Genomic DNA, 17,598 nt, shown 5'->3' with positions numbered 1-17,598 from the left:
GAAATGCCTTTGATCATCATAATGATGTCATAACATAATGTAACAGTAACATTCTTTTTTTTTTTTTTAAATTTGGTGTTATCGGGCTTTGGAACGTGATGTCACGGGAGGGGGCGTGGCCGCCGGGGCGCCATTTTAGCTGGCCAAACAAAGGGCTTAAGGAGCGAATGCATCAGCAATGGTTCGCTTTGCTGTGTTGTGGGTTTTAATGTTAGATCGCACGATCGGGGAGGGAATAAGCTTGAAAATAGGCTGTCTTTTTATTCTTTCCCAGCCTGAAAGCAACGTGAGGGAGCTTATGTAGTGGTTGTTACCAAAAGAAGGCATCTAGCCTGGATAGCAGCTGTGAGATGAGTTGATATCCAGTTCTCTACCATCCACAGATATCTGTTGTTGTGCTACAGATAATTTCATTCTGGTAAGTTCTAAATAAGTTCATATTAGGGCTGTTCGATATAACGATATATATCGGATGATGATATAAAAACATCTATCGTTTCATTTTACACTATTGTTTGTTTCGTGCTATCGCAAAATAAACTGTTTATGCTAGGGCTGCTCAATTAATCGAATTTTAATCACGATTACGATCTGGGCTTTCAACGATCATTAAAAATGACTGAGCCGATTATTAGCCCCTCCCTCATTTATCCGCGACACCTTAAAGGCCGGTCCGTGAAAATATTGTCGGGCATAAACCGGTCCGTGGCGCAAAAAAGGTTGGAGACCGCTGATTAAGAGGACCCGAGGGAAGCTCGGAAAGCTAAGCAGAAGTTATTTGGAGAGGAGAGTGACTGCTGTTGGTTGAAAAGAGAGGTTAAAAAAAACTTCAGTGGTGTTGCACACTATGTTATATTATTTTTTAAAGTCATTGTTAACCCTTTAAATCCGGTCAGAGCAGCACGCTCCGTGTTGTGTAACTATTTTTAAATCCCTGTAGAACCGGAACCGTGTAAGCTAGCGCAATAATTTGTTTTGCATATGAAACCGGAGGAGTTGTACTTACATCTGATGCCATCAGCTTGTCCTCGGTCACGGTTTCCTTCCACATATAGCTTTGCAAAAACTGCATAAAAAGCGCTTGCAGGAACAAAAACATAATACTCCAGAAACACGCTTTGCCGATCCATCAGCTGTTCGTAACACTTCCCACAGTGAAATGATGCACCTGCTGTTTTCTTTGCAAATTTGCATCATAGGATTGTTTTTTGTTTTTCCTGCAGTATATAAAAACTGTATCTCCAAAATAAAACTATGAAGACACTCAAAATAAATTTCCTGTTGTTGTAAACTATTTTTTGCAACTTTATTGTATTTAAAGTTTTGAGGGATAAGCCTCTTAAATTTCTCCAAGTAGAAATATATGTAAACAAAACAAAAGCGATTTTCAATTTTTTTTGTAGTTTATTGCACTTTTTTGCAATTTATGTAATTACTATGGACTTAATGCATACATATTATTAAAATATGGGCTATAACAGTTGTATTGATGTATAGCAACTTGAAATGCTCCCACAAATGGCACTACAGCATGTAAAAAAAATAATATAAGCTCTGGTGGACTTGGTTCTATAGTAGGTCTTAAAGGGTTAAATAAATATCGTCAAATAATCGTGATCTCAATTTCAGTGAAAATAATCGTGATTATCATTTTTGCCATAATCGAGCAGCCCTAGTTTATGCCAATATTTTTTCATCGTTTTGATGGTCGCTGTAGTGGCTATATTAATTTCTTACAGTTCTCTCTTTCTCTTATATTTATTATAACCACACTATGGACGGATAGGCGACTGTTTTAATGTTGTCATACGCCATGGGCATAGCTGGACTGGCCATCGGGCATACCGGGCATTTGCCCGGTGGGCCGCTAGCGATTTTTTGTTTTTATGGGCCGATGGATTTTTTTCTTTTTTTTTGGAAGGGTATAAATAATGAAAGGTGTTGGATTGGCCAATTGGTCATGATCGACTCTGGGCTGGACCTATTACAGCCGAGGAGGTCGGATGCACCCTCCCCCTTGTTTAGCAATCTTATAGACGAGCTAAAGAAAATGGAGAACAAAAAAAGGAAAGGAGGTGCAGAAAAAATTAGGGCCAAAAAGAAACAAGCCCTTCAGGCAGACGCTGCCAAATGTGTAAAAATAACTGAATTGTTTGGCGGTAGCTATGGCAGAGCTTCCACAGATTTAGCAACATCAGCAAGTGGTGGAGGCCAGCAGGTGGATAAGGGAAAGGGGAGGCAAGAGGAGGAGAGACCCGAGGCGGCCGCTGGTCATAGTGGCAGAGGAACTGAACTTCAGGTAAGAAGTTATGACCTGCTGTCTCTCTGTGTCAGATATAAGCCAAGTTTAGTTGGAGTTTGTTTTCGTTGTGCTGACTTTTTACAGTCGCTTAGAATAACTGGTACTGCGTACTAGCTAGCATGACGGAGTTTATATACTGCTGGGCGGGTGCTATGAAGTTACTGATAGTAAATTTTATTTTATGCTTAAGGTTAGTTTCTCAAACTCCTCAAAATCTTAACAAATTGTGCCAATCCTTACATGTTGCACCAGGCTGATTTATCATCAAAAGTGGAGAAGTCTGTGACAGAGGAGACAAAAGAGCAGCAGAGAGAGATGGAGAGATGACTTTATGTCATCCATGAGGGATGCATTTGACATATGTTTCACATATTATAGCCCAACAAGTTACTTATAGCAATTTAAATACGAGCAATCAGTTTTTGGCAAATACCGGAAATCACTTTTTGGCAGACAATCACTTTTTGGCACAACACCGGCTATTGCAGTTAATAATACAACAGCTTCTTGCCATTTTTTGTGTTTCTTTTTATCGCTGTGTAACTGAGTTCAATTGACTATGTGCACGAGACAATGCTAACTTCCTGGTTTGAGACCGGATGTGGGGTTGTGCATTTCCGGTAGCTTTACTTTGCGGTCAATCGCTACTGCAAAGATATCCTCCAAAATCATGTCCAAAACTCGAAAACGGAAAGATTGCGTTAAGTTACAAAGCGCAGAAGGTGGGAACACTCACCGCTGTTGTGTCATAAAAAAATCTAATGGTCAATTTTGACATTTAAAGCGTTTAGATCGATCAGTTGTTTACATCACTCAACACAAGCAGAACTGCATTACTGCAGCAGAAGACACATCGTCCACATTCAGAATCACATCTTTGTATAGTGACGGGTCTTATGATTTAAACAGGCAAATGTTCAGCATTCAAACCACAGGTGAACAATAGTCAAACCAGATGTTTCCCTGTTATGTTGATATCAGCTAGTCAAGTACACACCTACACAGCATGTTAACAAACCGTGAAAAAAGCCACACAAAAAATGAATGATTGCTGGTAACGGTTTCTATGCATTAGTATTTACGAAGGGTATGTTGTGACTTACCTTCAAAATTACAGCGGTCCCTCGCTATAACGCGGTTCACCTTTCACCTGCTGTTTCACGGATTTTTTTAGTGCAAGTTTGCATGCTTTTTTTTTACGTCACATTGTGTCCTGCGTCCTGATCGCTGCAGACGATCTCCTCCGTGACGTCTCTCCTGTACAGTACAGAATCGCTGCATCGATCGCTAGCAGTGTGACTCTGAAGTGCAGTACTGTATGTCCACGATGTCCACCAAACATTTTGCACCGTCAAAAAATAAATTTGGCTACTTGATTTCACCTATAGCTGGTTATTTTTAGAACATAACACCCGCGATAAACGAGGGACAGCTGAGAAATATAACATTTGAATCCATTTTCTCTTTTGCCCTGAGGCGCAGGGAAAAAACATCGACAAGTCGATGAACATCATTTACAGATATATTGGGTAAATGCCCAAGACATCTATAGAAATGTAAATCGCCACTTGATTCATTTGCTTAACTTGTTTTGGACCGTAAACCAGGCGCGAATAGGACACCGGAAACAAAGCTCCCCACAGGAGTTTCCGCACCGGAAGTAGCATATGCTAACGTGCACATAGTCAATCGAAAGCCTGCATGCGCTAGTACCTCTTGCCACAAGTTCCCAGAATCCTTTGCGGTTTTACCCCTGAATGACGTCACATTTTTGGTGGGCCGGTCTCTAGTCAAAATGCCCGGGCCGATTTTTTGTCCCAGTCCAGCCCTGCCCATGGGTGTCCGCTTGTTTATTTTCCCCAGCTCGAAACACTTCACGCAAGTCGAGCTGCCCGAGATTCACAGAATTTACAGAAAATATTAAATTTTGTGATTTATATCGTTATTGGGACGATATATGTCTTATATCGGGATATGAGATTTTGGTCATATCTCACAGCCCTAGTTTATATTACTCTTTATAGCCTATTAGTTTTATTTTCAATGCGCTCTGAGGTCATAGCAAATTAGAACAAACATCCTAATGAGTGATTTTGTAGATATACGTTATAGAGTTGCTAATTGTTTTTCATTATTGTAGGCAAACCAGCCTATGAAATGAATGAAACAAATCCTGACTGGGTTCCAATGCTACATATGGGGCACTACAAAATCCCAGCTTCAAACTACATGCTACATACCACCATGCCAATCAGATTACATCTTCCATGTGAGGGTGAAGAGGTGACCCTTCTGGATAAGATGGCGATTTTATGTGAACATTTTATCATTTGTAAACTATACATGACATTGATTCTACATTGTTACTGGTGTGATGTTCTACAAAGTGGTTTTAATTTAAAAAAAAAAAAAAAAAGGCAAACATTTATTTGTTTCTTTATTCAACTATTGAACAGTGGTACTTAGTAAGTACATATTGCAGTAAATGCAAATTATTTAGATGGCAATGCACTTCAGGCACAAATGTAGACCCCCTAAATACAACATTATGGGTTATTCAGAACAGAACTATGCTTGGAGAAATATTTTCCCATCAGTTGAAACAACTCCTCCACAGTAACAGGTGGAATTTCTTTGTATTTCTTTTGTTTTTCTTCTACGTTGGCTGTATCCCAATTCAGCCTTAAAGTACACAGCCTTAGCAGTCCACAAGGGCCGCGCACTCAAAGACCGCTAAGACAGGAAGTGCGAGGCTTGTAAAATGGGACGGTCTAGCCCCCGTCGCGCTGCCCAGGTTGCCTAGCAACCATGATACTAACCACGCTTCATATAGCATTGTTTGACAGAAATGAAGGAGAAAATGTTTTGTTCATTTGTTTGTTTTTACGAGTGTAACGTTTGACCCGTTATCCATACGCTGGACACGAGTGTGATGACAGCAGAACTTTTATTTACAACTGTGGTTTTTGTTTTGCACTGGGACACAGACACTCCCGCTCTCTGCTGTCACGTCCACTCTCCTCCATCTCCGACTGTCACTGTGAACATATAAAGAGTCACAATAACCTTCAGATCCCAGCGCACCTGTTCATCCCGCCCTGCGCCGCCCCGGAAGCTCGCTGCGTCACCCCTCCTCTGCAGCTGGCCAGAGACCACACCCACGCCACAATGAGCTTTGTTTGATTAGATAAGCATCCGATGCTGAGACCACGAGACTGTAAAAACATGATTTTTGGGCTTCATTTCTGTACTGAACAGTCATTTTAAGATTAGTTAGTAAATAACAATTAGCTAATGTTGCTCATTAGACTAAAGTCATCTTACTTTGGTAATGTAAATATAATATGGTCAATATTAAAGTTATTCCATTAATCATTATTAGTTATATCAGCAGTGAACTTGAACTCTGTGTCAAATACTGAGCTTCAGTAAAGATTCAAGTTGTGTCTATTTAAATTTCCTTTCACCTTAAATCTTCACTCAAAGACAAGCATCTTTTACAGTGTATATATAGATATATTATATATAAGAGACAAATATTGTTCTATTATTATGTTGGCATTACTAGATTTGGCTCAATGCTTACATATATGTGTAAAAAGAGAATGTACGAGCTGTGATGACTGTTTCTGATAGAATGAAGAGTAGACTGATATATGAAATATTCCTTTATTGGGTGAGAAAATCAGACCATGTCATCACTGCTTTAAGTCATACAGAATAGATATCAGAGCCTTAAACAGGCTGACTTCTGCTAAATGGGTCAAACTGAACAGAAAGCATGCAAACACATAACATCCTTATGGAACATGATGTAACACAATAGATCAACTTACCTCAAAATATATAAAGCATATAAACAATTACAGAAATATGATACAACAAACACAGCAGTACTAATAATCCAAAATACCCAAAGCTTCATAGAACTGAAACAAACATTTATTTTTAGGTCCATTCTTCTGCTGATACATACTTTAGGTTTCTGAATATCAAACTTGTTGCTGCCTTTCATAGTGTGTAACTTGAAGGCCCTGAGTACTTTCTCCCACACTGAAAACACTGGAATCATAAAATTATTTGAACATTACCTAATAAGGCAGATTCAGGATCAACATGGTACCAGCTCACCTGAACAGTTGGCCAGGGGCTGATATCCAGAAACAGGTGAGAGACCCAGAGGTAGTGACAGAGTCATTAGAGTTGTATTGATAAAAGGTGCTTAAAAGTGTTGGATACTTCAGGCCAAAAGAAAGAAGAACAGTTTTATTTGAATGTAAAATCAATCTGCTGTCACCTTCCTTTTATTTTACCTTTGTGTAACTGTGCTGTGAAGCTTCGCTGATCAGTAAACTTAATCATTGTCTGTAAATCATAATTCAAAAGAATAACTCAGGAGAACAAAGTCAAGCTATGTATGAATGTAGTTTTGCGCACGTTCTCCTCCCACTGATCACTTCCTCCTCCTAGTGGATAAATGATAGTATTGCAGCTTGTCTCATCACCATTTCAAGTGTAAAATCCTGAAGATTCCCAACAACATGGTTCAGTACCTGCATCCTGTTGGAGAACAGTATGTAAAACACACAAACACACAAGTGAACACAGCTGCTGAACATCTGCATCTTCATAAACTCGTTCTGTTATCTCACATCTGTCTCTTTGCATCTGTGTAGATGTGAGAGAAGATTTCTGAGAATTGCAGCGTTTTTTCATGTGATATGTGATAAAATTGAGACAAAAATGTGTTAGAAAAAGAAGACTTATTGACTTTTATTACTTATTGTTTGTGTTGCAGTGTGGGCATCTAAACCTGAACAGGAAGTTCAGAAAACCAAGAAGTTTTCCATGAGCCCAGCTCAGATAAAGCCATCATGTTCTTATTCATTTGTGAGACAGAGAGCCAGGTGTTACTTACCTGCCTCACCTGCAGTCAGTGTGTGTGCAGCTGACAAACACAGAGACACTAAACAATACAAATCTACACCTCCCTGCATCCACATCCTCTTCTGCTGCACCCCTTCAGCTCCAGACAGAGACCACCTTTATCAGTGAAGACCTGCTGCCAGTCAGTGCTGGAACATCATGTGCTTTCATTAATTTTACTGATCCTATGAAGCGTTCCAATAAAAACATTTTTTCAAACACTTTCAATCTTCTTTACTTTTGTATCAGTGTCTACTAGGTGTCAGTGAAACGCTAGATTAAAAACATTGTGGGTCTGTGGGTCGGTGCTCATATGATTTACTCATAGATATCATAAACTGTTTTTTTCATTCAAAAGATGCACAACTGATGTTTGTAGAGTGATTGATCACATGCTGGTTTCAGGCAGTTGAACTGCAGCACCTAAAGGCTACCTTTGCTAGAAAAAGAGGTCTCACTATTAGGTGTAACTAAGCCCCACATGATTGCTATTTAACAATTTTAAGTGGCTAGTAATTCCTTGTTCAGTTCCTAGTGTTTTCCTAGTTTCGGATATCTTCCTGTAAAATCCAACAATAAAGCTATTCTCTAGTTTAGTTCTGCTCAAAGTTAAAAAGGGGCGCACAGAACCAGGCTGAATGACAACAACTCACATACATCAAGGATCTAATAGAGAATTGCATCATACTACATCATTGTGATCAGATGGGGACAATGCAAAGTAAACTTATGCCTATGTTTTACCTAATGGGGTACAATGTTGCTATTGAGGGGTTGCTGCTGCTGATGGCGCTGGAGGGCAGGGCTGTGTTGGTCTGAGACTGTAGAAAGCCGGTCAGAGCAGGCACGCTCCATTTTGCGTAACTATTTTTAAATCCCGGTAGCACTGCAACCACATAAGCTAGCGCAATAATTTTTTTTTGCATATGAAACCGGAGGAGTTGTACTTACATCTTATGCCATCAGCTTGTCCTAAGTCACAGTTTCGTTCCACATATAGCTTTGCAAAAACTGCATAAAAAGCACTTGCAGCAACAAAAACATACTATTCCAGAAACACGCTTTGCCGATCCGATCAGCTGTTTGTAACACTTCCTGCTCCATCAGCATGAACTATCGCATGTCCGCCATGTCCTGCCCAAACCTGGAAGTGACAGCATTTTGCAGAAATGTAGTTTTTTACCATCAGGGCCTTATGAGCCTATACTGGTGTTTTTAAAAGTTATGTTTGACTTTATGACTTTCTGTGTCGTTTCTGGGATGCTTAGGACTCATATTGCACTGCTGGAAATAGTTTATTTTGATGCATATGCTGGTTTTTTTTGCAAATTTGCATTATAATATTTATTTTCGTTTTCCTGCAGTATATAAAAATTGGTGTATTTCAAAAATAAAACTATGAAGACAGTCAAAATAAATTCCCTGTGGTGGGAAACTATTTTGTGCAACTTTTTTGTATTTACAGTTTTGAGGGATAAGCCTCTTAAATTTCTCTAACTAGAAATATATGTTAAAAAAACAAAAACGATTTTCAATTTTTTTGTAGTTTATTGCACTTTTTTGCAATTTATGTAATTACTATGCACTTAATGCAGACATATTATTAAAATTGGGGCTATAATGGTTGTATTGATGTATATCAACTTGAAATGCTCCCAAAAATGGCACTACAGCATGTAAAAATGTAATATAAGCTCTGGCGGACTTGGTTCTATGGTAGGTCTTAAAGGGTTAAAAAGTCCATAGGAGAGATGGTAGTTGATTAAACAAGTGTTATGAGATAATAATAAAATACAAAGATTGGTGACAGCACTTGGAACCGTAATGCAACAGATTAAAAAAATAAAATAAAGAAAATAAAGAAAAAGAAAACACTGTGGGGAATAAATTAGGCTCTGCCTGTGACTCACTCTTTGCCTCTCTTCCTCCTTCCATCTCATCTCATGTATCACTCTCCACTTGCTTTTCATCTGAGAAAAGGGCGCAATTTGTTATTGCTTTAATAGTAATAAAGTCATAATTAAGTAATGATGGAATGATGTTATAGAACCAAAACACTGCAATTGTGTTTATTATTGTTTTTATACTTAAATACCTCTGCAATGCAACAACTGGTACATGTGTTAATGTTACCTGTGCTCTTTTTAATTCAACTGGTGAGGGATCCACTGCCTTTAACAGCCTCACATAGCTACCTTTGTCACTGTTTTCTCCTCATGTCCTTAAAAATCTATACACATAAAACACATACATATGCACATACAGTGACATTTTTATATCTTCTCCAGAATACTGTATATACCATGGCCACAAGTTTGCATCATGGTGCTGATCCAGAATCCTTCTCTTGTTATTTATTCCTAGTGCTATAACAATAAAGTAATGAGAATGAAAAAATAAAGTAATACTAGCACGCTCTGCTGTCAAGGGTGAGCATTGGTTAATGGTTGTCATGTGACTGATACAAGCCAGATCTTTTTGTTTAGCAAAATTGTGATTAAAATGTTATTTTTGAGGGGCACAGGCGGGGCTCCACATGTACACAGACACATAAAAAAATACCTCAAGAAAAGGGCACTTGGGGCATCCATCAGGACAGGGGCAGGTGCTCAAGCCCCCCGCATGTGCCTGTACCCAAACACCGCTGCACACTGAGTACACTCTTTCATAGGATCAGACAGAAAGGAGCTAGCTGAAGCAGTTAGGTAAAAACAAACTCACTGTATACAAGTCAGTGGATTTGATCTCTAGCTAGAAACCAGAGTGATGCACCTGGAACTGACAGTGTAAACTTACTGCAAGATACTGAAGATCATCATTCCTGGTTTTTCCAACAATTTGAAAAAAAATTATATCTCTGCTGGGTTGATTTTCTAACAATCCCACACATAAATCCTCACACAGATTGAAATACACACATGTGGACTGAGATTCACAGGCACAAATGCGTTTGCTACAATAATAGCCCCATGCAGCAGGTCCTATACTGTTAGGGACAGCCAGGCTACCATCAGGTCAGACTTTGAAGTCATAAATCCACCATGATTGTGAGCGACTAACCAGATTCACTTGTGTGTCATGACACTGAACTTTTCAACAACTTTAAAGTTAATGGCAATGTTTTCTTCCTGAATTGGTTTCACATCATTTTTTATTTATTTTCCAGCCTATGTCCATTTGATTTATTTCAGTTTATTTTGGAAGTACAGCCTGAGTGTGAGAGAGACCACTAGTTTTAGCAGTGTAGGGGAGAACGGGGCCGGTGAAAGACTATCTACTATACTCTACCACATAAGAAGTTGTGTGTGTGTGTTTTGATAATAACAGGTTTCTAGAGTTAATAGTTGAGATAATACAAATTTTCAACTGCCTGTTATATAAAAATGTATGAAAGAAAAAAATATATATACACATATATATGTATATATATGTGTATATATATATATATATATATATATATATATATATATATATATATACACATATATATGTATATATATATATATATATATATATATATATATATATATATATATATACACACATATATATATATATATATATATATATATATATATATATATATATATATATATATATATATAAATATACACACACATATATCCCGGGGGGGGGGATCCAGAAAAGTCACGTGACCTCATAACACCCCCCCGCCCCCGCGCCCCCCAGATAACGGCGGTGTGTATGCGCCTTTAAGAGCCGTGTATCCCGCTGCCTTCTGCACTGAATCGCCGTCGCTGCTGCTCTTTGAGAGCGACAAGAACAAAAACACAAACACACTGAAAGACACGGCTATGTCTGCCAGCTCCGCTTTTAACGATGAGAAGGGCGGCTCGTCCAGCGTGGGGGAGCCGGAGTACGGTCACGATCCGGCGAGCGGAGGGATTTTCTCCTCCGACTACAAAAGGTACGAGCTACCTGCCTCGGTGCTGCCTGTTACTGTTTCTGTTTGTCATATTGTGGGGAGGGGTGTTATGGGCCAGCTTATGGTGGGGGAGGGGCAGCCTTATGTCCGCTAACACGTACATAAAGTATGCTGTAACGTCAATAGATAATAGACAGCATGTTGAACTTTGTTGCTACAGGCCCGTGATTGAAAGCAGCGCCTTCGTTTTCTAGTTCTGAGTCTCGGGCTGTGATTTGGCCGCTATAAGGCTGCGGTGTGCGGCTCGCTGCTGTTTGTTGTTCGCTCCTGTTATTACATTTCTTTGCTCACGTGTGTGAGGCTTTTAAGGTTACGGTGTTTATACGTCATGTTTGTGAAGTGGGATGCGAAAGGCCTGTCACAGGGGGGATACGAGGCCTGAGCTCCAAGGTTTCAGCACCACCCCTGCTGGACAGCGGCAGCAGCTCAGCCTGGTGGCGGCACACAGGCCCGGACCGGAAGGAAGTTCCACATTACAAGAGAGAGTACTAATACATGAAAATAAAACATCATGAGGTCATCACAAACAAAGCAAAACCAGCTAAATAATCATCAGTCATCAGTCCTGACTGCAACTACATTGAGTCGCATTTTTTCAGGAATATTGCATCCTGAACAACTGTGAAAAATGTGTTTAAAAATGTTTTTAAATAACATAGGGCATAATAACTGGTAATCTGGAAAACTTTGACCTTTATTGGGGCACACAAACAGGGAAAGAGGTACACACAGCTATACAGAGGCAGTCTGTGATTGCACATTAGACAATGAACTTGTTAATTAAGCCATTTTTAATTTAATGGTATACACCTGTTTCCTGGTCAGCATGCTCCAGCTCCTTCTACATGTTTATTTAATTTAAGGTTAGTGTTTAAAGTTACAGTGAGTAATTTTTTCACATTTTTAATTGAAAATAAAAAGAATGTATTCAACACAGTTACTTATTGTCAGCAGATTAGAGCAGGGGTGGGGGAACTCCAGGTCTCATGGGCCGGTGTCCTGCAGGTTTTAGATGTGTCTTTGATTCGACACAGCTGATTGCGGGGGTGGCTGTAGCTCAGTTGGTAGAGCAAGTCAGTTACTGATTGGAAGGTTGGTGGTGATGCCAAATATCCTAATCCCCAGTTGCTCTCCAATGCATCCATCGGAGCGTGAATGTGTGTGAATGTTAGCTAAACAGCACTAAAGTAAAGAGGGTTATAGAAGAAAGTGCTTGTATGAATGGAGGTGATTGGGTGAATGTGGCATGTTGTATAGAGTGCTCTGAGTACTCTATGAGAGTAGATAAGCGCTATATAAATGGCTAAATTACCTCCTCAGCTTTCTCTCTGAGTTTGTTCACCAGTGTCCAAGTCCAACAACGTTAGATCCACTTTAACGAAAGTTTCACTAATACCAGCTAACAACATCTTATAGAGGCTCATAGCTTAAAGCATTTAGTCATTTAACAATAGTTTTTTTCTTTGTTTGTTTTGTTTGTTTTTATTGAAACTACTGCTTAACTACAGACAAATTTCAGAAAGTTATTATTTACAAAATAATTTTTTTCACTAGCATGCAAAGTCAAATTGTCATGCGTGAAAAATATCTGATGAGATGGGATTAAACGGTGCAATAGAAATGACAATTTAACACACCGTGCACTCCTACAGTTTTATTTTTGCTTTTTACGACTTTTCCCTCCATGAAAGCCTGATGGGGTATTGTTCTCATTCTGCCAGGGCAGCAACGACACACTGTAGGAGTTTCAAATTGATAACATAGGTGTATCTGCTAAAAATCTCAGATAAGTTTGCATCTCAGTGAACTTGTCCTCAAGGTTATAGGTCACAGGTCAAGCTTTCTGAGAATCTTGTGAATGCAATAACTCAAGAAAGAAGTCACCTAGGATTTTGAAATTAATACCTATGTGTATCTACTTGGAGGCTGAAGAGTACCACTGGCTGCTGAGAGTATTTTTCATTTTGGACATGATGAGCACAAAGGTGACACATTAGTGCAGTGGTTAGCACTGTTGTGTCACAGCAAAGACATCCTGGACTCAAATTCACTGGCCAGCTGGGGCCTTCCTGTGTGGAGTTTGTATTTTATCCAGGTGCCTCTGTGGGTTCCCCCTGGCTTCCTCCCACAGATCCAAGACAGACATGTTAGCTTAGACTAGGTCACTTGGATCCTAAATTGGATGTGAGTATGAATGTCAGTGTGAATGAATTGGCATTGCTAATTTCACTAACGTATACCTCCTCTGTCCCTTTGCCTGTGAACTAGATATCAATCTCAGTATGGCATGCTAAAGGGTCTATCAATCTGTAAAATGCATCTGGAGGCGAGAAGAAAGAGGAAGCTTGCTGCAGGAGCTATAATCGAGGGTGGGCAAGCGTACCTGCAGCATGTACATGAGTCGTAACCCCTAGCTGCAATGTACAAACCACTGCAAGAGGAAGACTCATTGAATAACTTGTTTTCAATGTTTCCATTATTTAAGCTGATCAAACTGCTTCTGTGTTGGATTAGAAAAGGTAAATCTTTCACATTGTGCCATGTGGGTCCTAAATATAAAAAACTCCAACATGCACTATTAAATCTGATAGCGTGAACGGCAACAGTAGTCGGGTTTTAAATAAAACAATTCATGATGCGGTTGTGCCACGCATCAAACTCTGCAATGCTTTTAAAATGAGGCTCCAACGCAAAGGATGTCTCATTTATTAAATCCCTGTTACCTTGGTTTCTCTCTCCTCGTGTCTCTTCTGCTTCTCCTCTACTCACATCTTTGGTGAAAAGGGACAGAGGCACAAGGAGAGGAACTGAGGATACAAGATACGATACAAGAAATGAGGATATTGTATCTGTGTTAACCCTGACTGGCGACTTGTTGCTCCAATGGAAAGGGCAGTAAGCATAAGAAGACCGTGTGGGTGAAGCAAGAACATTCCCCGCTCAGTTTCTAATGCCTTCAGCGTCACCATAATTCACCAGCAGAGGGAGCCATGTGTCTATAGATGGCAGAATTTCAGGCTCTGAACTGACTTTGGATGTGGAGGAGGAGGAGGTTTTGTCTCGAGTTTGTCTGGCAAACATTAGTCATTAGTGCAAAACTACTTGTGATTAAATTCCACCCTCTTTACTGTTTTTCCAGTGTAGGCTGGATATTGTTGATATAGAGATGTGTGTGTGTGCAGAAGTCAAAATTTGCTCAGTGAAGGTGGGTTAACCAGTTTGTCTGCAAACATAATGGTGGAAGCACACTAACACGACCTTCACTGTTGTTGCCTTGGAGACACGTTGGATGTGAAACGTTGCTTCGGTCCTCAGATCGTGCCAATCTTTTTGTATATTATCATCCAGAGAAAAGATCGGCTTTCTTCCGTTTAAAAGTGTACACTGTCCTTCAGCACGTAAGACAAATAAATTATGACTTTGAAAGGACCAGAGACTGATGCAGGTGACTATTTGTTTGCAAGACTTAACGAAAAAGGCCTTGGCTTCTTTTTTTTATTATTATCGTAGGTCAGTGTTCTTAAACAATAAAATCAAAAGTTTTGGGTGCCAGTTTAGCTCAGTTGGATGTGCAGGTGCCCACATACTACATGGTTAAGAGCTGCCGGCCTGGGTTCAAGTCTGACCTGTGGCCCTTTGCTGCATGTCTCTCTTTCCTGGTCAGTCTTCACTGTATCTGTCTAGTAAAGTCAGAGAAAGTCAAGTCTTACAGTGGGGCAAAAAAGTATTTAGTCAGCCACCGATTGTGCAAGTTCCCCCACCTAAAATGATGACAGAGGTCAGTAATTTGTACCAGAGGTACACTTCAACTGTGAGAGACAGAATGTGAAAAAAAAATCCATGAATCCACATGGTAGGATTTGTAAAGAATTTATTCGTAAATCAGGGTGGAAAATAAGTATTTGGTCAATAACAAAAATACAACTCAATACTTTGTAACATAACCTTTGTTGGCAATAACAGAGGTCAAACGTTTACTATAGGTCTTTACCAGGTTTGCACACACAGTAGCTGGTATTTTGGCCCATTCCTCCATGCAGATCTTCTCGAGAGCAGTGATGTTTTGGGGCTGTCGCCGAGCAACACGGACTTTCAACTCCCGCCACAGATTTTCTATGGGGTTGAGGTCTGGAGACTGGCTAGGCCACTCCAGGACTTTCAAATGCTTCTTACGGAGCCACTCCTTTGTTGCCCGGGCGGTGTGTTTTGGATCATTGTCATGTTGGAAGACCCAGCCTCGTTTCATCTTCAAAGTTCTCACTGATGGAAGGAGGTTTTGGCTCAAAATCTCACGATACATGGCCCCATTCATTCTGTCCTTAACACGGATCAGTCGTCCTGTCCCCTTGGCAGAAAAACAGCCCCATAGCATGATGTTTCCACCCCCATGCTTCACAGTAGGTATGGTGTTCTTGGGATGCAACTCAGTATTCTTCTTCCTCCAAACACGACGAGTTGAGTTTATACCAAAAAGTTCTACTTTGGTTTCATCTGACCACATGACATTCTCCCAATCCTCTGCTGTATCATCCATGTGCTCTCTGGCAAACTTCAGACGGGCCTGGACATGCACTGGCTTCAGCAGCGGAACACGTCTGGCACTGCGGGATTTGATTCCCTGCCGTTGTAGTGTGTTACTGATGGTGACCTTTGTTACTTTGGTCCCAGCTCTCTGCAGGTCATTCACCAGGTCCCCCCGTGTGGTTCTGGGATCTTTGCTCACCGTTCTCATGATCATTTTGACCCCACGGGATGAGATCTTGCGTGGAGCCCCAGATCGAGGGAGATTATCAGTGGTCTTGTATGTCTTCCATTTTCTGATGATTGCTCCCACAGTTGATTTTTTCACACCAAGCTGCTTGCCTATTGTAGATTCACTCTTCCCAGTCTGGTGCAGGTCTACAACACTTTTCCTGGTGTCCTTCGAAAGCTCTTTGGTCTTGGCCATGGCGGCGTTTGGAGTCTGACTGTTTGAGGCTGTGGACAGGTGTCTTTTATACAGATGATGAGTTCAAACAGGTGCCATTCATACAGGTAACGAGTGGGGGACAGAAAAGCTTCTTACAGAAGATGTTACAGGTCTGTGAGAGCCAGAGATTTTCCTTGTTTGAGGTGACCAAATACTTATTTTCCACCCTGATTTACGAATAAATTCTTTACAAATCCTACCATGTGAATTCATGGATTTTTTTTTCACATTCTGTCTCTCACAGTTGAAGTGTACCTCTGGTGCAAATTACTGACCTCTGTCATCATTTTAAGTGGGGGAACTTGCACAATCGGTGGCTGACTAAATACTTTTTTGCCCCACTGTATAATTTCATATTTATGGGACCGTTGCCTTTCCTCATACATCCGCGGGATCACCTTTTTGGTTTTTACATCTCTGTCAGACAGCAAAAATCAAGTCTGTGATATAGGTCACATAGGGAACTTGAACTGGACTGCATCTCACATGGCGATAACTTCAGCTTCACTTTCTTCTTGTCATATACCAAACACATCCTCGCCAACTGCTGTCTCTGACATGTCAGTGCTGCTGCTTCTCTGCAACGCTGCTTGCTGTTTCCTCCATCTTTGTGTTAATTCTTTCTTGTTTGGATGGCTAATAGGAGTGACCCTTGTTTCTCTTACTAAACTGAATGGGTTCTGTAATATTTCAGGCCTGCTTCTATAACAAAGTAAATGGGTGTGCCTCTGAAGTTACTGAGATTGATCTGTGCCCATACACCTTACCAGGGCTCGCCTTTGAAAACCACCTATTCTAATGGTTGTCAAGTAGGGCTGTGCGATATGACCAAAATCTCATATCCCGATATAAGAATTCTATCGTCCCGATAACGATATAAATCACAAAAATGTGACATTTTCTGTAAATTCTGTGAATCTCGGGCAGCTGGACTTGCATGAAGTGTTTCGAGCTGCACGTCATGTAGCTGGAGTCGAGTGTTTTAACCGATGCATGAAACGATACATTTTTAGACATAAGTTGTAACAGCCTCCGAGTATTTATTACACAGGGTGCTGCGGGGAAAAGCCTGTTCTAACGTCTGAGTCTAAGGTCTATTTTTTAGCACCTGGCGGCTTTTTTTTTTTTTTACTTCTCATCCGTAAATAATCTGCTCTTTCACGTGATTCAGTTTATTTTGAAAAGTCTCAACAGGATCTTGAGCTTTATTGTGAAAGGTTTATGTGGAACATAAACAAGCGGACACGCGATGCTGTTACCGTCGTTGTTGCTAACCATAATGCATAACAACAGGCGCTTGTCCGTCCATAGTGTGGTTATATAAAATATAAGAGAAAGAGAGAACTTTAAGAATTTAATATAGCCACTACAGTGTCCATCAAAACGATGAAAAAATATTGCCGTAAACAGTTTATTTTGCGACACCACGAAACAAATGATAGCGTAAAATGAAAC

General features: G+C 40.2%; 1 protein-coding gene and 1 long non-coding RNA gene across 8 annotated transcripts in view; both read left to right on the top strand.

Moving 5' to 3' along the window:
* The first annotated feature begins 154 nt into the window (after positions 1-154).
* Positions 155-7,452, top strand: LOC146704981 (uncharacterized). The gene is made up of 2 exons (XR_014921251.1): positions 155-2,299; positions 7,101-7,452. It is a non-coding gene; the product is annotated as an uncharacterized LOC146704981 (long non-coding RNA).
* A 3,488-nt stretch (positions 7,453-10,940) lies between these two features.
* ap3b2 (adaptor related protein complex 3 subunit beta 2) overlaps positions 10,941-17,598 on the top strand; it is a 62,790-nt gene continuing 56,132 nt past the window's right edge. For all 7 annotated transcript variants that reach the window (XM_085462475.1, XM_085462472.1, XM_085462470.1 and 4 more), the window contains exon 1: positions 10,941-11,156. In XM_085462475.1, the coding sequence (XP_085318601.1) occupies positions 11,044-11,156 (113 nt within the window). In that variant the 5' untranslated portion in view covers positions 10,941-11,043. The remainder of the gene's footprint in view (positions 11,157-17,598) is intronic.

Source organism: Copadichromis virginalis, linkage group LG7 (assembly GCF_057382275.1).
Source record: "Copadichromis virginalis isolate Kocher_CV1m ecotype Utaka linkage group LG7, C_Virginalis_male_GT1.1, whole genome shotgun sequence".
Lineage (NCBI taxonomy): Eukaryota > Metazoa > Chordata > Actinopteri > Cichliformes > Cichlidae > Copadichromis > Copadichromis virginalis.
Note: the sequence above shows the minus strand (reverse complement) of the source record. Positions and strands in the feature narration are given on the sequence as shown.